Here is a 27655-nt window from a genome sequence, read left to right on the forward strand (position 1 = left end):
CAGGCTATAGTCAGCAGCGCAAGCAGTACTGCACAGATGGACAGAAAGATAGACAGACAGACTGAACAAACTGACAGAGTCACACAGAGACAAGGGCATCTGTACTGTGATGTGATCTGGTCTGTAATGTGAAACAGTAACACACACACACAGACAGACAGACAGACAGACAGACAGACAGACAGACAGACAGACAGACAGACAGACAGACAGACAGACAGACAGACAGACAGACAGACAGACAGACAGACAGACAGACAGACAGACAGACAGACAGACAGACAGACAGACAGACAGACAGACAGACAGACAGACAGACAGACAGACAGACAGACAGACAGACAGACAGACAGAAATATTCACTCAAAAGCTTTACAAGTTAATAAAGAAGGTTATTAAATTAATACAGTTTTAGTTATTCATTTATTTAGCAAACTCTCAACAAACCTGTAGAAAAAGACGTATATAACACGTTACAGTATATAATCCTAACTCCTTAAAATCCACACTCTGTAAAATGTGCATACCATCATAGAGTGGGCCACCAACAAAAACATAAACAACAGATAAAATGCATCCCATGACATTTCCACATGCAAATAGTTCTGTCTTCTATATGAAATGTATAAGTCGTGCTGAAGGAATGAGGCACGAGAGCAACATGATTTAAAATTGTGACTGAACTGATTTAGTTTTGGGTTTCAACCCTCCTCATTAGGAAATGAGACTGAGAACCAGATGTGGTTCTTGGAGGAGTTCTTTGATGTGGGTGTCTCTTGTGTTTGTGTGTTTCTTGTGATGTGCTTTGGATGTGCTTATCAGTACACAATCACCTTTTGTCCCACCCCTATCAATAAAGTAATTGTATCGTACACAGTCATGCAAAAGTTTTACCGTTTGAACTTTCAAATGCATCCTGTCATTTCTAAATGTGTAATATGATAGGTATTTTAATCTGACAAATTTTAACCCAAAACATTTGATTCATAAAATATTTAATCAGACGTCCTCCTGAAGGGGATGATGACATGATCTTTGCGAGACGGAGGGAATCTGATTTCATTGGTCCTCGACTCGCATGTCAGTCATTTCATTCAGGGTAAGTGGAGTTAGCCCGTGAGTTAGCCTGCCCCAGAGCAGGTTAGTTCTGAAGGATTTATTGCCATAGAAATTTACCTGGCTAAAAGGTAAAGCCCCTTTCGTAGGATCGGTTATCCAGAGATGAACTCAGAGTTGACCAAAGTTGCCTCGCTAACTCCTCAAACCTGATTCGTAGTATAGGGCTCAGGTATTGTGTCTGGAAGTATCCTGGGCTAGGCCTTTCACCAATTAGCTTCAGTCGGCTGGTGTGCGACCGGGGAAAAGGTGGTTTAACTTTTGATAGTCTATCTCTGGGGCTAGTTAGGGACCGTCAATAAATTACACAATGTAAATGGTAAAATATTTTCATGTTGCACATCTTTTAGTTCTCATTACAGTCTTTCAATATTTGTATATTAATTGCTACAATTTATAGTTTGTTAGAGGTTTTTAAGTAATATAAATTTGGAGCTATTGAAATGTTTTCACATTGTCTAAAAATATTGTACATTGTGTAATTTATTGATGGTCCCTAACTAGACACATAGTGATATCCAAAGTCAAACCAGATTTACCACGGTCAGTGTGCGCATAATGATCGGGTTTTTTGCACCTGTGCTCAGAATTTATGATTACTTGGGTGCTGCCAGCTGTGGGCAGGATTGAAATGAACTCAACCCAAGGAAAACTGTTACGTAACCTAGATTCCTTACATTTCACCAATCTTTGTTTTGGACGGTACTGACTTTATGACCAAAATTACCCTATTTACACTTTGTAGTCAATTTTTGACTCAATAACAAATGTTTCTGACACATTGATGCTACATAGGTCGTTTTCAATTGGAGAAGTTGGTTGTTTGGTTCAGTCGCTCTTTAAACATGATTTGAAGCTACACATTATTTGTTTACAAAGTCTCCTATGTTACCAGAACCCTAAACTATGGACTAGTAGGCCCTCATTATTATGATGGTTATTATGATAAGGTACAACTCTTACTAAACTTCAATTAGCCTATACTGTATGTAATATTGTTGAAAAATATTGAAAGTCACCTTTAAAAGGTGTGTGTGTGTGTGTGTGTGTGTGTGTGTGTGTGTGTGTGTGTGTGTGTGTGTGTGTGTGTGTGTGTGTGTGTGTGTGTGTGTGTGTGTGTGTGTGTGTGTGTGTTACTGTTTCATATTACAGATCAGATCACATCACAGTACAGATGCCCTTGTCTCTGTGTGACTGTAATTACTGTGTGTGTGTGATAAAACCCATTAGGCCAGCATGCAGTAATACGTAGTAATACGTAGTAATTACGTAGTGAAACCACCAGATCAAACTACTTTTCTGGGCTACACTACTGTATGTAGTGTGTGTGTGTTTATAATGGGTGTGTGTTTATAATGTGTGTGTGTTTATAATGGGTGTGTGTTTATAATGGGTGTGTAATGGGTGTGTGTGTTTATAATGGGTGTGTGTTTATAATGAGTGTGTAATGGGTGGGTGTGTGTTTATAATGGGTGTGTGTGTGTGTGTTTATAATGGGTGTGTAATGGGTGTGTGTGTGTTTATAATGGGTGTGTGTTTATAATGGGTGTGTAATGGGTGTGTGTGTGTTTATAATGGGCGTGTGTTTATAATGGGTGTGTAATGGGTGTGTGTGTGTTTATAATGGGTGTGTGTTTATAATGAGTGTGTAATGGGTGTGTGTGTGTTTATAATGTGTGTGTGTGTGTGTGTGTGTTTATAATGGGTGTGTAATGGGTGTGTGTGTGTTTATAATGTGTGTGTGTGTGATCAGGGACTGAAGGGTCTGGTAGATTCGTCATAGTCAGACAGACATTTTGGAAGCATTCCTTTTGCGTTGTAGTAATCCACCACCTGATTGGGCACCTCCGCTAACACACTCTTAGCTAGCGCAGCCGGGGACGCCTAGGGAAACACACACACAAACACACACACATATTACACACGCGTACACACACACAGACATTATACACACCTCAAAGACTTTGTCTGTCATTTTAACATTGAGTACACCAACATCGTTCTCTCTTTTTCTCTCTCACTTTTTTTTCTCTCTCTCTCTCTCTCTCTCTCTCTCTCTCTCTCTCTCTCTCTCTCTCTCTCTCTCTCTCTCTCTCTCTCTCTCTCTCTCTCTCTCTCTCTCTCTCTCTCACCCTCCCCTCTCTCTCATCCTCTCTCTTCTCTCTCTCACCCTTCCCTCTCTCTCCTCCTTTCTCTTCTCTCTCTCTCTCTCCTCCCTCTCTCTCCTCCTCTCTCTTCTCTCTCTCTCTCTCTCTCCTCCCTCTCTCTCCTCCCTCCTGTCTCTCTCTCTCTCCTCCCTCTCTCTCCTCCTCTCTCTTCTCTCTCTCTCTCTCTCTCCTCCCTCTCTCTCCTCCCTCCTGTCTCTCTCTCTCTCCTCCCTCTCTCTCCTCTTCTCTTCTCTCTCACTCTCTCTCCTCCCTCTCTCTCCTCCCTCCTGTTTCTCTCTCCTATATAATAAAGGTGCTATCTGGAACCAGGTAGAACCTTTTTGAGTTCCATGTAGGACCCGTTCCACAGAGGGATCTACCTGGAACCAAGAAGAGTTCTACCTGGAACCAAAAAGAGTTCTACCTGGTACCAAAAAGAGTTCTACCTAGAACCGAAAAGAGTTCTAACTGGTACCAAAAAGAATTCTACTTGGAACCAAAAAGAGTTCTACCTGGAACCAAAAAGAGTTCTACCTGGTACCAAAAAGAGTTCTACCTGGTACCAAAAATAGTTCTACCTGGAACCAAAAAGAGTTCTACCTGGAACCAAAAAGAGTTCTACCTGGAACCAAAAAGAGTTCTACCTGGAACCAAAAAGAGTTCTACCTGGTACCAAAAAGAGTTCTACCTGGTACCAAAAAGAGTTCTACTTGGAACCAAAAAGTGTTCTACCTGGAACCAAAAAGAGTTCTACCTGGAACCAAAAAGAGTTCTACCTGGTACCAAAAAGAGTTCTACCTGGAACCAAAAAGAGTTCTACCTGGAACCAAAAAGAGTTCTACCTGGAACCAAAAAGAGTTCTACCTGGAACCAAAAAGTGTTCTACCTGGTACCAAAAAGTGTTCTACCTGGTACCAAAAAGTGTTCTACCTGGAACCAAAAAGAGTTCTACCTGGTACCAAAAAGAGTTCTACCTGGAACCAAAAAGAGTTCTACCTGGAACCAAAAAGAGTTCTACCTGGAACCAAAAAGAGTTCTACCTGGAACCAAAAAGAGTTCTACCTGGTACCAAAAAGTGTTCTACCTGGAACCAAAAAGTGTTATCCTACGGGGACAGCTGCAGAATGCTTCTGGACCCCTTCCCTAATAGTGTACCTGTTATTACCAGGTCTCTCAGGGTCTTAGTCTTTCTGATCCTCTCTGAAAGGAAACTACAGAGCAGAAAATCACCTCTTCAACCTCCTCTCTGGTTCTTTCTCTCTCCATCTGTTCTGCTGTGAGCCTGTGACGTAATTCTTTGATTTCTGCGCCTGTCAGAATTTAAATACACCATGACAAACTCACACACACCTCCGGGAAATAGCCAACGGATAAATGCGTTTTGACCAGCGAAGCTACACCACGTCACTGCTTGTTATTCATACATGCATTCACACGCACGCACACACACACACACGCACACACACACACACTTACATGTTTGAAGTCTTTAAAGGGAACGAACTGGACAATGTCTCTGAGAACAGGCTCTCCTTTTGGGGACCTGGGGACACATTATCATTGTATAATTATGAATCATTATATTTGTATTTATTTTATTTATTTAACCTTTATTTAACTTGGCAAGTCAGTTAAGAACAAATTCTTATTTACAATGACGGCCTACACACTTTGACGGCCTACACAGCATAAATGTTGTTATAAGACAGACTGACAGACAGGTATAACAGACTAACCTGAGTATTCCATCGTCTCCGTCCAACATCTGCATGTCACTGAAGTCAGCGTTTCCCACCCCTACTATGATGACAGACATGGGTAGGTGGGAAGCATGGACTATAGCTTCTCTAGTGTCAGCCATGTCTGTTATCACTCCATCTGTTAGGATCAACAGGATGAAATACTCCTAGAGAGGGAGAGAGAGGAGGGCAGAGAGAGGAGAGAGAGAGAGAGGAGGGCAGAGAGAGAGAGAGAGAGAGAGAGAGAGAGAGAGAGAGAGAGAGAGAGAGAGAGAGAGAGAGAGAGAGAGAGAGAGAGAGAGAGAGAGAGAGAGAGAGAGAGAGAGAGAGAGAGAGAGAGAGAGAGAGAGAGAGAGATTCAAAGGTAGTGTCAGCCGACAGGTTCAGAACTAAATATTCTAAATATTATATTATGCCAGCAGATGTTTTGATTGGTCTGTAAGTCATAAGAAAGTTGCTGTTGCTGGGCAACCTTTATACTAAATGACTGTTGAATGGTCTGATCTGTTCCTCACCATAGCTTCCTTGGTGTGCATCTCCTCTGAGGCAGAAGAAGCAACTTTCTGTATGATGGGAGCGATGTTGGTCGGTCCGTACAGCTGGATCTTAGGAAGACAGCCCTGGTAGGCCTCCACTACACCCTGGATACCTGAAACACACACACATGCACACACAAACGCATGCGTACGGGGACACACACAGAGTTAAAAATAAACAAACACGTGATCTCTCCAACTCCAGTGGTGAAGTAGCTGAAACATTCTCCTTCTCCTCTACTGATCAAGGAGATGCCTTGTCTTTGTAGATAACACACATCACACACACACACTGCCAAGCCAGATGTTTAAAATGAATCATTTCAGACATTCAGATTAGCGTATTATAAACTTAGCTTAAAATAACCACTCACACCCACACCAGGCCAGTTGTGTACAGTGTATGTGTGTGTTACAGGTGTGTGTATTAGAAGGGTGTGTGTTAGAAGGGGTGACAAGCGTGATGCTCACCAGAACATTCTGGATTGTCTTCATCAAAGTTCACGGCAAAATCGTGTGAGACCTGAGAACGTGTGAGAGTAGAGTTTACACACAGACACACCTCACAACATAGTGTAATATCTTCTGGAATGGAACTCTAGAACACCATTTTGAAGATCAACTAGGCGACTCCAAACATCCCTCTCCAGACATCCCCAAAGCAGCTTTGATTGAATATCTCTAACCTTGAAGTCAGGTGGGATCTGACCTCCAAACCCAAACACTGGAAACATCTTATCACTAGAGAGAGAGAGAGAGAGAGAGAGAGAGAGAGAGAGAGAGAGAGAGAGAGAGAGAGAGAGAGAGAGAGAGAGAGAGAGAGAGAGAGAGAGAGAGAGAGAGAGAGAGAGAGAGAGACAGAGAGACAGAGAGAGATAGAGATGGGGAGGGAGAGAGAGAGAGAGAGAGACAGAGAGAGAGAGAGAGAGAGATGGGGAGGGAGAGAGAGAGAGAGAGAGAGAGACAGGGAGAGAGAGAGAGAGAGAGAGAGAGAGAGAGAGACAGAGAGACAGAGAGAGATAGAGATGGGGAGGGAGAGAGAGAGAGAGAGAGAAAGAGAGAGAGAGAGAGAGAGAGAGAGAGAGAGAGAGAGAGATGGGGAGGGAGAGAGAGAGAGAGAGAGAGAGACAGGGAGAGAGAGACAGAGAGACAGAGAGAGATAGAGATGGGGAGGGAGAGAGAGAGAGAGAGAGAGAGAGAGAGAGAGAGAGAGAGAGAGAGAGAGAGAGAGAGAGAGAGAGAGAGAGAGAGAGAGAGAGTCACTAACATTACTTGATGCAATGAGTCATGTAGAACTGTTTAACCCAAAGTAAACAAGCTATCATCATTGTTCCATTACAGCTCATTGATTAGGTAATTGATAAGTTACCTGTCATAGTCTTGACAGATTTCTCCCACAGCCACCAGGGCTTTCAGGTATTCATTGGGCTGGTATGGATGGATGTAGTGGAGAGAACAACTGTTTTTTGGGTCTCCGTTTGACGCTGTAAAGTCTATGGCCACCTGGGACACACACACAGTCACGCACACACGCACACAATGTAAAGGTTGTATAACCAAGTCGCTATGGTGACCATTCATACTGAGGTAAATCGGGCATCATCTGGCAGCAGAATAAGTGCTTAATTTTAGGCGGATCCTGCCGGAACAGGATCCAGTACCGCTCAGTTTTGGACTGTTTTATTCTGGCACCTATTTGACCGGATCCTCTCGTGGCATGAAAATAATTGTCACTATTCTAACAGAAGCGATCAGAGTTAAATCAAGTTACCTCCTCATTAATTATCCTGCCACCTAAAAAACGTATAGGCTAATGTAAACAGGTAGATTTTCAGTCAGCGCCTATATTCGGATTTCTGAGAATTGATTGGGGTTGGCCCGTCCGTCCCGTCGTAGGTTCGCACAACACTGTAGCCGATGTTTTGAGTCCAACGCCTGGCTGTTGTGGCGAGAGAGAGAGAGAAGTGCGCGTTATCACTAGAATGAGATTCAATTTCCATGACCTCGTTGTGCTCTAAAAGACATGAGCTGTCATCTCTGCAGCGTTGCACTTTACTATTGATCTACAGTTATTTAATATGCCAATTAGTTACATTCTTTCCTTATAGAATCATATCCGCCTGAGGTGCACCCAACTGATGCAACACAATCTCAACTACAAGTGTTAAACTCATTCCAGGGAGGGCGGAGTGTGTGGGGATTTTCGCTCCACCCTTCTGCTCGATGAATTAATGTCACTAATCAGTAAGGAACTCCCCTCACCAGGTTGTCTTAACAGAACTCCCCTCACCAGGTTGTCTTAACAGAACTCCCCTCACCAGGTTGTCTAGGTCTTAACAGAACTCCCCTCACCAGGTTGTCTAGGTCTTAACAGAACTCCCCTCATCAGGTTGTCTAGGTCTTAACAGAACTCCCCTCACCAGGTTGTCTAGGTCTTAACAGAACTCCCCTCACCAGGTTGTCTAGGTCTTAACAGATCTCCCCTCACCAGGTTGTCTAGGTCTTAACAGAACTCCCCTCACCAGGTTGTCTAGGTCTTAACAGAACTCCCCTCACCAGGTTGTCTAGGTCTTAACAGAACTCCCCTCACCAGGTTGTCTAGGTCTTAACAGAACTCCCCTCACCAGGTTGTCTAGGTCTTAACAGAACTCCCCTCACCAAGTTGTCTAGGTCTTAACAGAACTCCCCTCACCAGGTTGTCTTAACAGAACTCCCCTCACCAGGTTGTCTAGGTCTTAACAGAACTCCCCTCACCAGGTTGTCTTAACAGAACTCCCCTCACCAGGTTGTCTAGGTCTTAACAGAACTCCCCTCACCAGGTTGTCTAGGTCTTAACAGAACTCCCCTCACCAGGTTGTCTTAACAGAACTCCCCTCACCAAGTTGTCTAGGTCTTAACAGAACTCCCCTCACCAGGTTGTCTTAACAGAACTCCCCTCACCAGGTTGTCTTAACAGATCTCCCCTCACCAGGTTGTCTTAACAGAACTCCCCTCACCAGGTTGTCTAGGTCTTAACAGAACTCCCCTCACCAGGTTGTCTTAACAGAACTCCCCTCACCAGGTTGTCTAGGTCTTAACAGAACTCCCCTCACCAGGTTGTCTAGGTCTTAACAGAACTCCCCTCACCAGGTTGTCTAGGTCTTAACAGAACTCCCCTCACCAGGTTGTCTAGGTCTTAACAGAACTCCCCTCGCCAGGTTGTCTAGGTCTTAACAGAACTCCCCTCACCAGGTTGTCTAGGTCTTAACAGAACTCCCCTCACCAGGTTGTCTAGGTCTTAACAGAACTCCCCTCACCAGGTTGTCTAGGTCTTAACAGAACTCCCCTCACCAGGTTGTCTAGGTCTTAACAGAACTCCCCTCACCAGGTTGTCTAGGTCTTAACAGAACTCCCCTCACCAGGTTGTCTAGGTCTTAACAGAACTCCCCTCACCAGGTTGTCTAGGTCTTAAGTCTAGGTCTTAACAGAACTCCCCTCGCCAGGTTGTCTAGGTCTTAACAGAACTCCCCTCACCAGGTTGTCTAGGTCTTAACAGAACTCCCCTCACCAGGTTGTCTAGGTCTTAACAGAACTCCCATCACCAGGTTGTCTAGGTCTTAACAGAACTCCCATCACCAGGTTGTCTAGGTCTTAACAGAACTCCCCTCACCAGGTTGTCTAGGTCTTAACAGAACTCCCCTCACCAGGTTGTCTAGGTCTTAACAGAACTCCTCTCACCAGGTTGTCTAGGTCTTAACAGAACTCCCATCACCAGGTTGTCTAGGTCTTAACAGAACTCCCCTCACCAGGTTGTCTAGGTCTTAACAGAACTCCCCTCACCAGGTTGTCTTAACAGAACTCCCCTCACCAGGTTGTCTAGGTCTTAACAGAACTCCCCTCACCAGGTTGTCTAGGTCTTAACTGAACTCCCCTCACCAGGTTGTCTAGGTCTTAACAGAACTCCCCTCACCAGGTTGTCTAGGTCTTAACAGAACTCCCCTCACCAGGTTGTCTTAACAGAACTCCCCTCACCAGGTTGTCTAGGTCTTAACAGAACTCCCCTCACCAGGTTGTCTAGGTCTTAACTGAACTCCCCTCACCAGGTTGTCTAGGTCTTAACAGAACTCCCCTCACCAGGTTGTCTAGGTCTTAACAGAACTCCCCTCACCAGGTTGTCTAGGTCTTAACAGAACTCCCCTCACCAGGTTGTCTTAACAGAACTCCCCTCACCAGGTTGTCTAGGTCTTAACAGAACTCCCCTCACCAGGTTGTCTTAACAGAACTCCCCTCACCAGGTTGTCTAGGTCTTAACAGAACTCCCCTCACCAGGTTGTCTAGGTCTTAACAGAACTCCCCTCATCAGGTTGTCTAGGTCTTAACAGAACTCCCCTCACCAGGTTGTCTAGGTCTTAACAGAACTCCCCTCACCAGGTTGTCTAGGTCTTAACAGAACTCCCCTCACCAGGTTGTCTAGGTCTTAACAGAACTCCCCTCACCAGGTTGTCTAGGTCTTAACAGAACTCCCCTCACCAGGTTGTCTAGGTCTTAACAGAACTCCCCTCACCAGGTTGTCTAGGTCTTAACAGAACTCCCCTCACCAGGTTGTCTAGGTCTTAACAGAACTCCCATCACCAGGTTGTCTAGGTCTTAACAGAACTCCCCTCACCAGGTTGTCTAGGTCATAACAGAACTCCCCTCACCAGGTTGTCTTAACAGAACTCCCCTCACCAGGTTGTCTAGGTCTTAACAGAACTCCCCTCACCAGGTTGTCTAGGTCTTAACAGAACTCCCCTCACCAGGTTGTCTAGGTCTTAACAGATCTCCCCTCACCAGGTTGTCTATGTCTTAATTGACAGGAGAAAAAACCGCAGACACCCCTGTATTAATAAATTGAAATACATTTGCCAAAATGATAGAATTATCCTAGAACTACTTCTGTCTGTACAGAAATAAATGTAATAATTCAAAACACTACATCAGAGAGTAGAATGTAGCAATCAATAGCTTTAAAAATGTTGTTGCTGTGGATTGTGTTTAGCCCAAATTAAAGCGCATACAGTCGGGAACCCTTGGCAAATATCAAACAGCTGGTTGTTGATTTTGTATCTGTCAGTGAAGAGTGAGCAGCTAAAATATGTTCTACAACAGCTGGGAAAACACAGGTTGGAAAGCAAGGCTACCGTTGAAAAAGAGAACACTATACAGTATATTATCTACCAAAATATTGTATCAACTCCCAACATGGAGGGAACAACATTGGCTATGTTGAGGGATATTGTATCAACTCCCAACATCGAGGGAACAACATTGGCTATGTTGAGGGATATTGTATCAACTCCCAACATCGATGGAACAACATTGGCTATGTTGAAGGATATTGTATCAACTCCCAACATGGAGGGAACAACACTGGCTATGTTGAGGGATATTGTATCAACTCCCAACATCGAGAGAACAACATTGGCTATGTTGAGGGATATTGTATCAACTCCCAACATGGAGGGAACAACATTGGCTATGTTGAGGGATATTGTATCAACTCCCAACATGGAGGGAACAACATTGGCTATGTTGAGGGATATTGTATCAACTCCCAACATGGTGGGAACAACATTGGCTATGTTGAGGGATATTGTATCAACTCCCAACATGGAGGGAACAACATTGGCTATGTTGAGGGATATTGTATCAACTCCCAACATCGAGGGAACAACATTGGCTATGTTGAGGGATATTGTATCAACTCCCAACATCGAGGGAACAACATTGGCTATGTTGAAGGATATTGTATAACTCCCAACATGGAGGGAACAACATTGGCTATGTTGAGGGATATTGTATCAACTCCCAACATGGAGGGAACAACATTGGCTATGTTGAGGGATATTGTATCAACTCCCAACATGGAGGGAACAACATTGGCTATGTTGAAGGATATTGTATCAACTCCCAACATGGAGGGAACAACATTGGCTATGTTGAGGGATATTGTATCAACTCCCAACATGAAGGGAACAACATTGGCTATGTTGAGGGATATTGTATCAACTCCCAACATGGAGGGAACAACATTGGCTATGTTGAAGGATATTGTATCAACTCCCAACATGGAGGGAACAACATTGGCTATGTTGAGGGATATTGTATCAACTCCCAACATCGAGGGAACAACATTGGCTATGTTGAGGGATATTGTATCAACTCCCAACATCGAGGGAACAACATTGGCTATGTTGAGGGATATTGTATCAACTCCCAACATGAAGGGAACAACATTGGCTATGTTGAGGGATATTGTATCAACTCCCAACATGGAGGGAACAACATTGGCTATGTTGAGGGATATTGGCACAAGCTCATCCTAGGGCTAGGCTATTGGTTGCATTCAAGACAAGGTCGTTTTATACTGATCTCAGTTTGTCAGTTTCAGAATTGGATCACTTGTGTGGTATTAAAAAAATATTCTGCTTAAGAAACCAGACCACAGGAGGTCGCTGGCACCAGTGACACCCCGTCATTCAGAGCAGGTGGGGCAGAGCTAAAATAGGTGTCCCTTAAACAATATACAGTACTAATCAAAAGTTTGGACACACCTACTCATTCAAGGGTTTTTCTTTATTTTGACTATTTTCTACATTGTAGAATAACAGTGAAGACATCAAAACTATGAAATAACAGGAATCATGTAGTAACCAAAAAAGTGTTAAACAAATAAAAAATATATGTTATATTTGAGATTCCTCAAATAGCCACCCTCTGCCTTGATGACAGCTTTGCACACTCTTGGCTTTTCCATTAGCGCCATTCCAGCCATTATAATGAGCCGTTCTCCCCTCAGCAGCCTGCTGTGATCCAGACATGTAAAATGATGTAGAATTGCGTTTTAACCCCCTGGAGCCTACAACAACAACAACAACAAAAATCCCCATGTATGCAAATTCTCTTTAGCTAACATTCCACTACAGCGAATATTTAGCCGACCAACACCTGCGCTATGCAAGTCAGAGAAAAACATTTTTGGGGGTCTGACACACATTTTGTGGAAATGAATTGAAGTTGAACAAAATGTGCAAAAAATATACTATATATATATATATATAGTGCCTAGGACTATTTAAGCTAATGAAACCCTGTCTGTTGATGTAGGCAACAGATCGCAAAACAGAAATTCCCCACTGAGCTCGTTTTAGGAAATGGCGAGTTAACTTTCTCATCCATAAACGCATGTCAAGTTGCATGGCTAAAATAATGATTAGGCTATGATCATACTTCCTTAATGTAAATGTTAGGCCAGAGACACCTATACATCTGGCAGCCAAGCACAAGGGATCAGTGTAGCCTTTTATCGCTCTAGACTTTTGGGGTGTGAGTTCGCTAATTTATAAAGTTTCCTAAAGCAGCCTGTCTAGACTCCATCTCTTAATGGGGAGGCAGGTAGCCTAGCGGTTAGAGCGTTGGACTAGTGGTCAGAGCGTTGGACTAGTAACTGAGCTGACAAGGTAAAAATCTGTCGTTCTGCCCCTGAACAAGGCAGTTAACTAGTTAACTAGTTCCTAGGCCATCATTGAAAATAAGAATTTGTTCTTAACTGACTTGCCTAGTTAAATAAAATAAAAATTAGAGAGGAGGGACAAATAATATATCGAGAATAACACATTTAAACAAGTCATGATGACCAGCATACGTGCAAGGAATAGAGCCCTGCGATGTTCATGCCCGCAACATTCAGGCCCTACCCTACCCAGCCCGCGACATTCAGGCCCTACCCTACCCAGCCCGCGACATTCAGGCCCTACCCTACCCAGCCCGCGACATTCAGGCCCTACCCTACCCAGCCCGCGACATTCAGGCCCTACCCTACCCAGCCCGCGACATTCAGGCCCTACCCTACCCAGCCCGCGATGTTCAGGCCCTACCCTAGGGCCAAAAACTACTTAAGCAGCACTTTCAAGTATTTTTATTTAAGTTCTTTACACCACTGATTAGCTGCTACTTCTGGTCTGTCACTCGCTCCCTACACGCAGTCAGCTCGCTCTGCATGCACCCTGCTCACGGCGGGTCTGAGTCTGTGCGTAACCGTAGCAACAGCTCCGCTCGGGCTGCTCTGCTCAATGAAGAGACATGAGAGAGCTGTTAGCTGTTAGCTTTATTCACTCTAATCTAGACAAAACTCAAGGAACATTATTGTTTTCTGTGAAATAATCTCTCCAGTCTTATATTTGACGAGGTTGAAGCACCAAGTTATCTGACACCATGTTAGGATCTTAGTCAGATGTGACAGAGCTGTGCAGCAGAGCAAATGTTACTGATCAATTTAGTGATCCCCAAGCCCTGCCCGTACCCTAGTTATTGATGGAAAAACAGGCCCTACCCGGCACTAACCCGATGTATAATGTTGGGGCCCATCGGGCTCGGGTTGGGTAGCCGAGCTCTAGCGAGGAAGAAGGATAGGTGCCCGTTTTTTTCCTCTTATTATCTCGGGATGCAACTGAAGCAAACGATGGAATCTAATACTTCCCGTGCCATTATTTCTGTCTCTCATTAACGAGTGCTCTCCAGCCGCTTTGAACAGCCTGTTCTTGCATTGACACTGCCATCTCACAACTCACATCTCACAACTCACATCTCACAACTCACATCTCACAACTCACATCTCACATCTCACAACTCACATCTCACAACTCACAAGGGAATGACCGCAGCAGGTCACAACGGTATTGTTTATTGTTAAAATGCTAATTCTAATTCTCTCGCTCACTTTTTGGCATCTCCCTGTTTACAAATTAATCTGGATGCTTTCAACCACTCACACACACACACACACACACACACACACACACACACACACACACACACACACACACACACACACACACACACACACACACACACACACACACACACACACACACACACACACACACACACACACACACACACACACACACACACACACACACACACACACACTTACTGTGAACTGGATCTGACAGCCTCCCATTATATAATCCAGGAAAGAATACATCTTGATGATCTGTCATTAGAAAGAACACAGTTACAGTGTGTGTGTGTGTGTGTGTGTGTGTGTGTGTGTGTGTGTGTGTGTGTGTGTGTGTGTGTGTGTGTGTGTGTGTGTGTGTGTGTGTGTGTGTGTGTGTGTGTGTGTGTGTGTGTGTGTGTGTGTGTGTGTGTGAATACCTCATAACTGCTATTAGAAAGAGCACACGTATACCACTACTAATTTAAATAACAGGGTAACACTTCACTTGTATACTGTACACAGGCAGTCATAACACCTTTGAAAACAACCTCTCTTAACATATTTATTCAACATCAGTGGGGGGGGGGGGGGGGATTAGGGATAAAGAGAGAGAGAGAGTAGGGGTAAAGAGAGAGAGAGAGTAGGGGTAAAGAGAGAGAGAGAGTAGGGGTAAAGAGAGAGAGAGAGTAGGGGTAAAGAGAGAGAGAGTAGGGGTAAAGAGAGAGAGAGGGTAGGGATAAAGAGAGAGAGAGTAGGGGTAAAGAGAGAGAGAGAGTAGGGGTAAAGAGAGAGAGAGAGTAGGGGTAAAGAGAGAGAGAGTAGGGATAAAGAGAGAGAGAGAGTAGGGATAAAGAGAGAGAGAGAGTAGGGATAAAGAGAGAGAGAGAGTAGGGATAAAGAGAGAGAGAGAGTAGGGATAAAGAGAGAGAGAGAGTAGGGATAAAGAGAGAGAGTAGGGATAAAGAGAGAGAGAGTAGGGATAAAGAGAGAGAGTAGCGATAAAGAGAGAGAGTAGGGATAAAGAGAGAGAGAGTAGGGATAAAGAGAGAGAGAGTAGGGATAAAGAGAGAGAGAGTATGGATAAAGAGAGAGAGTAGGGATAAAGAGAGAGAGAGTAGGGATAAAGAGAGAGAGAGTATGGATAAAGAGAGAGAGTAGGGATAAAGAGAGAGAGAGTAGGGATAAAGAAAGAGAGAGTAGGGATAAAGAGAGAGAGAGTAGGGATAAAGAGAGAGAGAGTAGGGATAAAGAGAGAGAGTATGGATAAAGAGAGAGAGAGTAGGGATAAAGAGAGAGAGTAGGGATAAAGAAAGAGAGAGTAGGGATAAAGAGAGAGAGTAGCGATAAAGAGAGAGAGTAGGGATAAAGAGAGAGAGAGTAGGGATAAAGAGAGAGAGTAGGGCTAAAGAAAGAGAGAGTAGGGATAAAGAGAGAGAGAGTAGGGATAAAGAGAGAGAGAGTAGGGATAAAGAGAGAGAGTAGGGATAAAGAGAGAGAGTAGGGATAAAGAAAGAGAGAGTAGGGATAAAGAGAGAGAGTAGGGATAAAGAAAGAGAGAGTAGGGATAAAGAGAGAGAGAGTAGGGATAAAGAGAGAGAGAGTAGGGATAAAGAGAGAGAGAGTAGGGATAAAGAGAGAGAGTATGGATAAAGAGAGAGAGAGTAGGGATAAAGAGAGAGAGTAGGGATAAAGAAAGAGAGAGTAGGGATAAAGAGAGAGAGTAGCGATAAAGAGAGAGAGTAGGGATAAAGAGAGAGAGAGTAGGGATAAAGAGAGAGAGTAGGGCTAAAGAAAGAGAGAGTAGGGATAAAGAGAGAGAGAGTAGGGATAAAGAGAGAGAGAGTAGGGATAAAGAGAGAGAGTAGGGATAAAGAGAGAGAGTAGGGATAAAGAAAGAGAGAGTAGGGATAAAGAGAGAGAGAGTAGGGATAAAGAGAGAGAGAGAGTAGGGATAAAGAGAGAGAGTAGGGATAAAGAGAGAGAGAGTAGGGATAAAGAGAGAGAGAGTAGGGATAAAGAGAGAGAGAGAGTAGGGATAAAGAGAGAGAGAGTAGGGATAAAGAGAGAGAGAGTAGGGATAAAGAGAGAGAGAGTAGGGATAAAGAGAGAGAGAGTAGGGATAAAGAGAGAGAGAGTAGGGATAAAGAGAGAGAGAGTAGGGATAAAGAGAGAGAGAGTAGGGATAAAGAGAGAGAGAGTAGGGATAAAGAGAGAGAGAGTAGGGATAAAGAGAGAGAGAGTAGGGATAAAGAGAGAGAGAGAGTAGGGATAAAGAGAGAGAGAGTAGGGATAAAGAGAGAGAGTAGGGATAAAGAGAGAGAGAGTAGGGATAAAGAGAGAGAGTAGGGATAAAGAAAGAGAGAGTAGGGATAAAGAGAGAGAGTAGCGATAAAGAGAGAGAGTAGGGATAAAGAGAGAGAGAGTAGGGATAAAGAGAGAGAGTAGGGATAAAGAGAGAGAGTAGGGATAAAGAGAGAGAGTAGGGATAAAGAGAGAGAGTAGGGATAAAGAAAGAGAGAGTAGGGATAAAGAGAGAGAGAGTAGGGATAAAGAGAGAGAGAGAGAGTATTGATGAAGAGAGAGAGAGTAGGGATAAAGAAAGAGAGTGACAGAAAGAGTGGGGTAGAGATAACGTGTCACACCCTGATCAGTTTCACCTGTCTTTGTGCTTGTCTCCATCCCTCTCCAGGTGTCGCCCATCTTCCTCATTATCCCCTGTGTATTTACACCTGTGTTCTCTGTTTGTCTGTTGCCAGTTCATCTTGTCTTGTCAGGTTTTACCAGCGTGCTTTCCGTCTTCCTGTTTCTCAAGTTCTGTTTCCTAGTTTTTCCCAGTTCTGACCATTCTGTCTGCCCTGACCCGAGCCTGCCTGCCATCCTGTACCTGCCTGACTCTGACCTGTTTACGAACCTCTGCCTGTCCTCGACCTGCCCTTGCCTGCCCCGTGCTTACAATAAATCATCTGAGAACTGTACTATCCGCCTCCTGTGTCTGCATCTGTGTTTTATCCTGAGTCGTGACATAAAGAGGGGGATAGAGATAAAGAGAGAGAGGGGGACATAAAGAGGGGGGTAGAGATAAAGAGAGAGAGGGACATAAAGAGGGGGGTAGAGATAAAGAGAGAGATGGACATAAAGAGGGGGACAGAGATAAAGAGAGAGTGATATAAAGAGGGGGACAGAGATAAAGAGAGAGTGATATAACGAGTGGGACAGAGATAAAGAGAGAGTGATATAAAGAGGGGGATAGAGATAAAGAGAGAGTGATATAAAGAGGGGGACAGAGATAAAGAGATAGTGATATAAAGAGGGGGGCAGAGATAAAGAGAGAGTGATATAAAGAGGGGGACAGAGATAAAGAGAGAGTGATATAAAGAGGGGGATAGAGATAAAGAGAGAGTGATATAAAGAGGGGGACAGAGATAAAGAGAGAGTGATATAAAGAGGGGGATAGAGATAAAGAGAGTGATATAAAGAGGGGGATAGAGATAAAGAGAGAGTGATATAAAGAGGGGGACAGAGATAAAGAGAGAGTAATTAAACGAGTGGGTCAGAGATAAAGAGAGAGTGATATAAAGAGGGGGATAGAGATAAAGAGAGAGTGATATAAAGAGGGGGACAGAGATAAAGAGAGAGTAATTAAACGAGTGGGACAGAGATAAAGAGAGAGTGATATAAAGAGGGGGATAGAGATAAAGAGAGAGTGATATAAAGAGGGGGATAGAGATAAAGAGAGAGTGATATAAAGAGGGGGTCAGAGATAAAGAGAGAGTGATATAAAGAGGGGGATAGAGATAAAGAGAGTGATATAAAGAGGGGGATAGAGATAAAGAGAGAGTGATATAAAGAGGGGGACAGAGATAAAGAGAGAGTGATATAAAGAGGGGGATAGAGATAAAGAGAGAGTGATATAAAGAGGGGGATAGAGATAAAGAGAGAGTGATATAAAGAGGGGGATAGAGATAAAGAGAGAGTGATATAAAGAGGGGGACAGAGATAAAGAGGGATATAAAGAGGGGGATAGAGATAAAGAGTGATATAAAGAGGCGGATAGAGATAAAGAGTGATATAAAGAGGGGGATAGAGATAAATAGTGGTATAAAGAGGGGGACAGAGATAAAGAGTGGTATAAAGAGGGGGATAGAGATAAAGAGTGATATAAAGAGGGGGATAGAGATAAAGAGTGATATAAAGAGGGGGACAGAGATAAAGAGTGGTATAAAGAGGGGGATAGAGATAAAGAATGGTATAAAGAGGGGGACAGAGATAAAGAGTGGTATAAAGAGGGGGACAGAGATAAAGAGTGATATAAAGAGGGGGATAGAGATAAATAGTGATATAAACAGGGGGATAGAGATAAAGAGTGATATAAAGAGGGGAATATAGATAAAGAGTGATATAAAGAGGAGTGTTACCTTACAGTGGTTGAGGACGATGACGCCAGAGTTTCTGTAGTTCTTCTTCTTCAGTTGGTACTTGGGGTTTATACAGTCCCATTGCATCTACACACACACATTAACATGCACGTGAATCATTTGCATGTTTAGCAATTAGTAGCCTCAATAATCATTTTAGCTCATTGAGGGTCAGGTAAAGTTTAGGTTGGGTTAGAGTTTGGTTCGGGTTAGTTTAGGGTAAGGTTAGGTTTGGGTTAGCATTAGATTTAGGGTTGGTTTAGGGTTAGGTTAGGTTTGGGTTAGTATTAGATTTAGGGTTGGGTTAGTTAGGGTTCTGTTAGATTTAGGGTTAGGGTTGGGTTAGAGTTAGGGTGTACCTGTCTCCCCTCCAGGTCTGTCCGTATCTCCTTATAGGTGGTCTGAAACTCTCCAATGAAGTCGTGCTTCCCATTGGAGTCCCAATCATACACTGTGCACTGAAACATACACGCACACACACGCACGCACGCACGCGCACACACACACACACACACACAGACACACATAAATGCCATGCTGAATGATTGATAGCTGGTTTTGGTGGGGGGGTGAAATATTAATCTGGAGACGCTGAGAGGGACTCAGCTGTAGTATGTGTGTGTGTGTGTGTGTGTGTGTGTGTGTGTGTGTGTGTGTGTGTGTGTGTGTGTGTGTGTGTGTGTGTGTGTGTGTGTGTGTGTGTGTGTGTGTGTGTGTGTGTGTGTGTGTGTGTGTGTGTGTGTGTGTGTGTGTGTGTGTGTGTGTGTGTGTGTGTGTGTGTGTGTACCTATCAAGGTTGGGACTGTGCATTAGACAGCAATGGATCTAAGTCATGTTCATTAGACAGAAATGGAGCTAAGTCATGTGCATTAGACAGAGATGGAGCTAAGTCATGTTCATTAGACAGAAATGGAGCTAAGTCATGTTCATTAGGGCGCAAAATTAGCAAAATTAAAACATTTCAGAACAGAGAGCAAAAATCGGTCATCATATTTGTAGTATCTATTCTGTTTTAAAACGTTTTCTTCTATTTGTGCTAACTGATCACTGATTCAGACCTAACACAAAAATCACTGATTCAGACCTAACACAAAAATCACTGATTCAGACCTAACACAACAATCACTGATTCAGACCTAACACAAAAATCACTGATTCAGACATAGCTCCACAATATAATTCAGACTTAACACAATGATAACTGATTCAGACGTAACACAATAATCTTTGATTCAGAACTCACACAGACCTAACTCAGTCCACTCTGTTCTACTTACGGAATTCTTAAACAGGTAACTGTGTGTGTGTGTGTGTGTGTGTGTGTGTGTGTGTGTGTGTGTGTGTGTGTGTGTGTGTGTGTGTGTGTGTGTGTGTGTGTGTGTGTGTGTGTGTGTGTGTGTGTGTGTGTGTGTGTTCCCCGTTGACAGGGCTGACAAGAGACACGGGGTGTTAAGAGGCTTGTGAATAATTAATGATGCCATGTTTATTCATGAAGACAATACCGTTTAGAATCTCTGTAAGGTTAAAGAGTCACACACACACACACACACACACACACACACACACACACACACACACACACACACACACACACACACACACACACACACACACACACACACACACACACACACACACACACACACACTGACAAACAATACAACATGAGCATGAATATTGTACTGACTTTTTAAAAAACAACTGTGTCGTCAGTGTGTCACAAGACCGTGTTAGGCAGCTGAGCTAAAGCCTCTTCAAATCTTAGGCAAGGTCACTCGTCACCATCAATTGCATGTGGTCAGGTTAGAGGATGTTATGGTCAGGTTATGGTTGGGATCTTACCTTTAGTTGGCGGTCATGGTCTCCACTACACAGTGTGTTAAGAGAGACCTTGAATGACTTCCACACCGGGCTGAGGTCATTCATCACCGTCTGAGAACACACACATGACCAGTACTACTTACCTCGTTTGTTGGGGTATCTGTACTTTACTATTTATGTTTTTGACAACTTTTACTTTTACTTCACTACATTCCTAAAGAAAATCATGTACTTTTTACGCCATACATTTTTAGTCCGTACTTAGCAGGACAGGAAAAGGGTCAAATTCACACACTTATCAAGAGATCATCCCTGGTCATCCCTACTGCCTCTGATCTGGCGGTCTCACTAAACACACATGCTTGGTTTGTAAATGATGTCTGAGTGTTGGAGTGTGACCCTGGCTATCTGTAAATGATGTCTGAGTGTTGGAGTGTGAACCTGGCTATCCGTAAATGATGTCTGAGTGTTGGAGTGTGACCCTGGCTATCCGTAAATGATGTCTGAGTGTTGGAGTGTGACCCTGGCTACCTGTAAATGATGTCTGAGTGTTGGAGTGTGACCCTGGCTATCCGTAAATGATGTCTGAGTGTTGGAGTGTGACCCTGGCTATCCGTAAATGATGTCTGAGTGTTGGAGTGTGACCCTGGCTATCCGTAAATGATGTCTGAGTGTTGGAGTGTGACCCTGGCTATCCGTAAATGATGTCTGAGTGTTGGAGTGTGACCCTGGCTATCCGTAAATGATGTCTGAGTGTTGGAGTGTGACCCTGGCTATCCGTAAATGATGTCTGAGTGTTGGAGTGTGACCCTGGCTATCCATAAATGATGTCTGAGTGTTGGAGTGTGACCCTGGCTATCCGTAAATGATGTCTGAGTGTTGGAGTGTGACCCTGGCTATCCGTAAATGATGTCTGAGTGTTGGAGTGTGACCCTGGCTATCCGTAAATGATGTCTGAGTGTTGGAGTGTGACCCCGGCTATCCGTAAATGATGTCTGAGTGTTGGAGTGTGACCCTGGCTATCCGTAAATGATGTCTGAGTGTTGGAGTTTGACCCCGGCTATCCGTAAATGATGTCTGAGTGTTGGAGTGTGACCCTGGCTATCCGTAAATGATGTTTGAGTGTTGGAGTGTGACCCTGGCTATCCGTAAATGATGTCTGAGTGTTGGAGTGTGACCCTGGCTATCCGTAAATGATGTCTGAGTGTTGGAGTGTGACCCTGGCTATCCGTAAATGATGTCTGAGTGTTGGAGTGTGACCCTGGCTATCCGTAAATGATGTCTGAGTGTTGGAGTGTGACCCCGGCTATCCGTAAATGAGGTCTGAGTGTTGGAGTGTGGCCCTGGCTATCCGTAAATGATGTCTGAGTGTTGGAGTGTGACCCTGGCTATCCGTAAATGATGTCTGAGTGTTGGAGTGTGACCCTGGCTATCCGTAAATGATGTCTGAGTGTTGGAGTGTGACCCTGGCTATCCGTAAATGATGTCTGAGTGTTGGAGTGTGACCCTGGCTATCCGTAAATGATGTCTGAGTGTTGGAGTGTGACCCTGTCTATCCGTAAATGATGTCTGAGTGTTGGAGTGTGACCCTGGCTATCCGTAAATGAAAAAAAAACAAGAAAATGGTGCTGTCTAGTTTGCTTAATAGGGTTAGGGTTACACTTACATGTACTTTTGATACTTAAGTATATTTAAAACCAAATACTTTAAGACTTTTACTCAAGTAGTATTTTACTGGGTGACTTTCACTTTTATTTGAGTAATTTTCTATGAAGGTATCTTTACTTTTACTCAAGTATGACAATTGGGTACTTTTTCCACCACTGCACACATCAATATCATCATCTGTGCTCATACTGTCTGTGAGTGGGCAGGTGGCAGGTTGCCTAGCGGTTAAGAGTGTTGGGCCAGTAGACAGAAGGTCGCTGGTTCAAATCCCTGAGCCGACTAGGTGAATAATCTGCCAATGTTCCCATGTGAACAAGGCACTTAATGTCTGTGTGCAATTTACCTCAGTTCTGTGAACAAGTGATCCACTGCCATCATCATTCATTCTGAAGATTTCCAAAAATGGATCTGATTTACTGAAGAAATCCTACAGAAAAACACACACATCATGTTTGAAAATCAGCTTGATCAATTGTTTATTCAGCTAAGCAGTGGTGTAAAGTAACTAAGTAAAAAATACTTTGAAGTACTCCTTAAATTGTTTTTTGGGGGTATGTGTACTTAACTTTATTATTTATATTTTTTACAACTTTTCCACTGCAGTCGTGGCCAAAGTTTTGAGAATGACACAAATATTAATTTTCACAAAGTTTGCTGCTTCAGTGTCTTTTGATATTTTTGCCAGATGTTACTATGGAATACTGAAGTATAATTACAAGCATTTCATAAGTGTCAAAGGATTTTATTGACAATTACATGAAGTTGATGCAAAGAGTCAATATTTGCAGTGTTGACCCTTCTTTTTCAAGACCTCTGCAATCCGCCCTGGCATGCTGTCATTTAACTTCTGGGCCACATCCTGACTGGTGGCAGGCCATTCTTGCATAATCAATGCTTGGAGTTTGTCAGAATTTGTGGGGTTTCGTTTGTCCACCCGCCGCTTGAGGATTGACCACAAGTTCTCAAAGGGATTAAGGTCTGGGGAGTTTCCTGGCCATGGACCCAAAATATCGATGTTTTGTTCCCTGTGCCACTTAGTTATCACTTTTGCCGTATGGCAAGGTGCTCCATCATTTTGGAAAAGGCATTGTTTGTCACCAAACTGTTCCTGGATGGTTGGGAGAAGTTGCTCTCAGAGGATGTGTTGGTACCATTCTTTATTCATGGCTGTGTTCTTAGGCAAAATTGTGAGTGAGCCCACTCCCTTGGCCGAGAAGCAACCCCACACATGAATGGTCTCAGAATGCTTTACTGTTGGCATGACACAGGACTGATGGTAGCGCTCACAAGCTTTTTTCCGGATGCCCCAAACAATTGGAAAGGGGATTCATCAGAGAAAATGACTTTACCCCAGTCCTAAGCAGTCCAATACCTGTACCTTTTGCAGAATATCAGTCTGTCCCTGATGTTTTTCCTGGAGAGAAGTGGCTTCTTTGCTGTCCTTCTTGACACCAGGCCATTCTCCAAAAGTCTTCGCCTCACTGTGCGTGCAGATGTACTCACACCTGCCTGCTGCCATTACTGAGCAAGCTCTGTACTGGTGGTGCCCCGATCCCGCAGCTGAATCAACTTCAGGAGACGGTCCTGGCGCTTGCTGGACTTTCTTGGGCGCTCTGAAGCCTTCTTCACAACAATTGAACCGCTCTCCTTGAAGTTCTTGATGATCCGATAAATGGTTGATTTAGGTGCAATCTTACTGGCAGCAATATCCTTGCCTATGAAGCCCTTTTTGTGCAAAGCAATGATGACGGCACGTGTTTCCTTGCAGGTAACCATGATTGACAGAGGAAGAACAATGATTCCAAGCACCACCCTCCTTTTGAAGCTTCCAGTCTGTTATTCGAACTCAATCAGCATGACAGAGTGATCTCCAGCCTTGTCCTCGTCAACACTCACCTGTGTTAACGAGAGAATCACTGGCATGATGTTAGCTGGTCCTTTTGTGGCAGGGCTGAAATGCAGTGGAAATGTTTTTTGGGGATTCAGTTCATTTGCATGGCAAAGAGGGACTTTGCAATTAATTACAATTCATTTGATCCCTCTTCATAACATTCTGGAGTATATGCAAATTGCCATCATACAAACTGAGGCAGCAGACTTTGTGAAAATTAATATTTGTGTTTTGGCCACGACTGTACATGGCTAAAGACAATATGTACTTTTTACTCCCATACATTTCCCCTAACACTCAAAAGTACTCATTACATTTCAAATGCTCAGGCAGGACAGCGATATGGTGCAATTCACACATCTATCAATATAACGGGTTGTCCTCCTTATTGCCTCTGATCTGGCAGACTCACTAAGCACAAATACTGTTTGTAAATTATGTCTGAGTGTTGGAGTGTGGCCCTGGCTGCCCATAAATAAATTAAAAACAATAAAATTGTGCCATCTGATTTGCATCCATTTCATGGATGCTCAAATTCTATTAGTCAGCCTAATTTCAGTTTATATGACAAGACAAGCAGTGCTTCTGTAGAGAATCATTGTACCATCTAAACCTCTGTGAAAAAATACTTTCCATAAGCAAAAATATTGTATTTTCAGCTGTTTGAAGCTGGTGTACAAAACCGAATGTAAAAAACGCAAAAACGAAACTTAAGAACGAGAAGCATAGAAATAGCTTACATAGAACACATTTTCCGCTTCTTAGACTTCCTTTTGATGAGAATGACAGATCTATAACACACATTTCTATGTGAATTTGGTCAGGATGCCCAAAAAGCTACATACTGTAACATTATATACAGAATTTGATGTATAGCATTTACTTTTTACTTTAACTCAAGTGTGACAGTTGAGTAGTTTCCCACCACTGTATAAGTACATTTAAAACCAGATAGATACTTTTAGAATTGTATTTAAGTCATATTTTAGTGGGTCACTTTCACTTTTACTTGAGTCATTGTCTATTAAAGCATCTTTACTTTTACTCAAGTATGAGAATTGAGTACTTTTTTCACCACTGCAGCTAAGGAATAATTAATCACTCTCTTCCACTTCCAATTCTCTTCTCTTGGCCTTCTCCTCTCCTCTCCTTCTCTTCGTTCTTTTTGTTCTCTTTGTTCTCTTCGTTCTCTTCGTTCTCTTCGTTCTCTTCGTTCTCTTCTCCACCCCTCCAATGCCCTCTCCTCTCCTTCTCTTTGTTCTCTTCGTTCTGTTCGTTCTCTTCGTTCTCTTCGTTCTCTTCTCCACCCCTCCTAAGCCCTCTCCTCTCATTCTCTTCGTTCTCTTCGTTCTGTTCGTTCTCTTCGTTCTCTTAGTTCTCTTCTCCACCCCTCCTAAGCCCTCTCCTCTCATTCTCTTCGTTCTGTTCGTTCTCTTTGTTCTCTTTGTTCTCTTCGTTCTCTTCGTTCTCTTCTCCACCCCTCCTACGCCCTCTCCTCTCATTCTCTTCTTGCTCTTCTCCACCGCTCCTAGGCACTCCCCTTTCATTCTCCTTTGTCCTATCCCTCTTTCATCTCTGAAGACATGTACTGGAGCGGCAGGTAGCCTGGAGCGGTATGTACTGGAGCGGTAGGTAGCCTGGAGCGGTATGTACTGGAGCGGTAGGTAGCCTGGAGCGGTATGTACTGGAGCGGCAGGTAGCCTGGAGCGGTATGTACTTGAGCGGCAGGTAGCCTGGAGCGGTATGTACTGGAGCGGCAGGTAGTCTGGAGCGGTATGTACTGGAGCGGCAGGTAGCCTGGAGCGGTATGTACTGGAGCGGCAGGTAGCCTGGAGCGGTATGTACTGGAGCGGCAGGTAGCCTGGAGCGGTATGTACTGGAGCGGCAGGTAACCTGGAGCGGTATGTACTGGAGCAGTTAAGAGCATTGGGCCATTAACAGAAAGATTGCTGCTTTGAATCCCCGAGCCAACTAGGTGAACAATCTGTCGATGTGCCCTCGAGCAAGGCACTTAACCCTAATTGCTCCTGTGAGTCACTCTGGATAAGAGCGTTTGCTAAAGGACTAAAATGTAGATGTTTTAATTATTAAACACACTGTATTCTGTATGTACACACACACTCACCTTGTCGTCTAGTTTCCGAGCTCTGAAGGATAGTTCTACGTAGTCATCATTACCTGACAACTCCTCTGATGTTACCTAGAGCAGAAAGATCATCATCATCGGTCTGTGTGTGTGTGTGTGTGTGTGTGTGTGTGTGTGTGTGTGTGTGTGTGTGTGTGTGTGTGTGTGTGTGTGTGTGTGTGTGTGTGTGTGTGTGTGTGTGTGTGTGTGTGTGTGTGTGTGTGTGTGTGTGTGTGTGTGTGTGTGTGTGTGTGTGTGTGTGTGTGTGTGTGTGTGTGTGTGTGTGTGTGTGTGTGTGTGTGTGTGTGTGTGTGTGTGTGTGTGTGTGTTTGTGCGTGTGCGTTTGTGTGTCTGTGTGTGTGTGCAAGTGTGTGTGAACTTTGTACCGTGATCGAGGACTTGCTGGTAGCGTTTCCCTGTTTAAGTAGCGCTTTGGACAGTTTCCTCTGGGACACGATCTGCAACGTGCAGCAAAGACAGACAGACAGACAGATTGACAGACAGATTGACAGACAGATTGAAAGACAGATAGCCAGTCAGACAGGCAGACAGTCAGACAGACTGTCCCAATGTGCACTGTCCTGTCCCAATGTGCACTGTCCTGTCCCAATGTGCACTGGCCTGTCCCAATGTGCACTGTCATGTCCCAATGTGCACTGGCCTGTCCCAATGTGCACTGTCCTGTCCCAATGTGCACTGGGCTGTCCCAATGTACACTGTCCTGTCCCAATGTACACGACCTGTCCCAATGTGCACTGTCCTGTCCCAATGTACACTGGCCTGTCCCAATGTGCACTGGCCTGTCCCAATGTGCACTGTCCTGTCCCAATGTGCACTGTCCTGTCCCAATGTACACGGGCCTGTCCCAATGTGCACTGTCCTGTCCCAATGTGCACTGGCCTGTCCCAATGTGCAACGGCCTGTCCCAATGTGCACTGGCCTGTCCCAATGTGCAGCGGCCTGCCCCAATGTACACTGTCCTGTCCCAATGTACACTATCCTGTCCCAATGTACACTGTCCTGTCCCAATGTACACTGTCCTGTCCCACCGTACACTGGCCTGTCCTCACATGCACCTACCTGTCCCAACGTACACTCCATAGCTCCGAGGCAGTCTGTGTCTCTGAGTCCGTTGTGAGCGGGACTGATATCATGTAGCTCATAGCGAAGACGCTGCACCTCCTCGAAGTAGAAGTCAACCAGGAACACCTTAGAGAACACTGGACTGATACTGCTACGGATCACCTCTGTCCGGTCCACCTATACACAGGCACGCACCAACACACACACACGCGCACACACACATGAACGCACGCACGCACAAACACAAACACACACACACACGCACAAACACACACACACTTTGAAGTTTTTACAGGAGTAAAATATCAGCAGTCACATCATCATTCTGAAGTTCAGCGCCACGTAACACCTATACCTACCTAATATAGTAGTAA

At 44.1% G+C, this 27655-nt stretch overlaps 1 protein-coding gene across 2 annotated transcripts in view; it reads right to left on the reverse strand.

The window, feature by feature from the left end:
- Positions 1-404: 404 nt before the first annotated feature.
- The window catches only part of LOC139559186 (copine-4-like), a 39242-nt gene continuing 11991 nt past the window's right edge, over positions 405-27655 (reverse strand). For both annotated transcript variants that reach the window (XM_071374958.1, XM_071374959.1), the window contains exons 4-18: positions 27279-27458; positions 26585-26656; positions 26199-26273; positions 22526-22609; positions 20536-20625; positions 19053-19151; positions 18694-18780; positions 14492-14551; positions 6908-7041; positions 6225-6279; positions 6010-6061; positions 5518-5651; positions 5000-5169; positions 4740-4806; positions 405-3000 (exon numbers count right to left, since the gene is read on the reverse strand). In XM_071374958.1, coding sequence (XP_071231059.1) covers positions 2866-3000; positions 4740-4806; positions 5000-5169; positions 5518-5651; positions 6010-6061; positions 6225-6279; positions 6908-7041; positions 14492-14551; positions 18694-18780; positions 19053-19151; positions 20536-20625; positions 22526-22609; positions 26199-26273; positions 26585-26656; positions 27279-27458 — 1494 coding nt within the window. In that variant the 3' untranslated portion in view covers positions 405-2865. The remainder of the gene's footprint in view (positions 3001-4739; positions 4807-4999; positions 5170-5517; positions 5652-6009; positions 6062-6224; positions 6280-6907; positions 7042-14491; positions 14552-18693; positions 18781-19052; positions 19152-20535; positions 20626-22525; positions 22610-26198; positions 26274-26584; positions 26657-27278; positions 27459-27655) is intronic.

The sequence above is a fragment of the Salvelinus alpinus genome, chromosome 29 (genome assembly GCF_045679555.1).
Source record: "Salvelinus alpinus chromosome 29, SLU_Salpinus.1, whole genome shotgun sequence".
Taxonomy (NCBI): domain Eukaryota; kingdom Metazoa; phylum Chordata; class Actinopteri; order Salmoniformes; family Salmonidae; genus Salvelinus; species Salvelinus alpinus.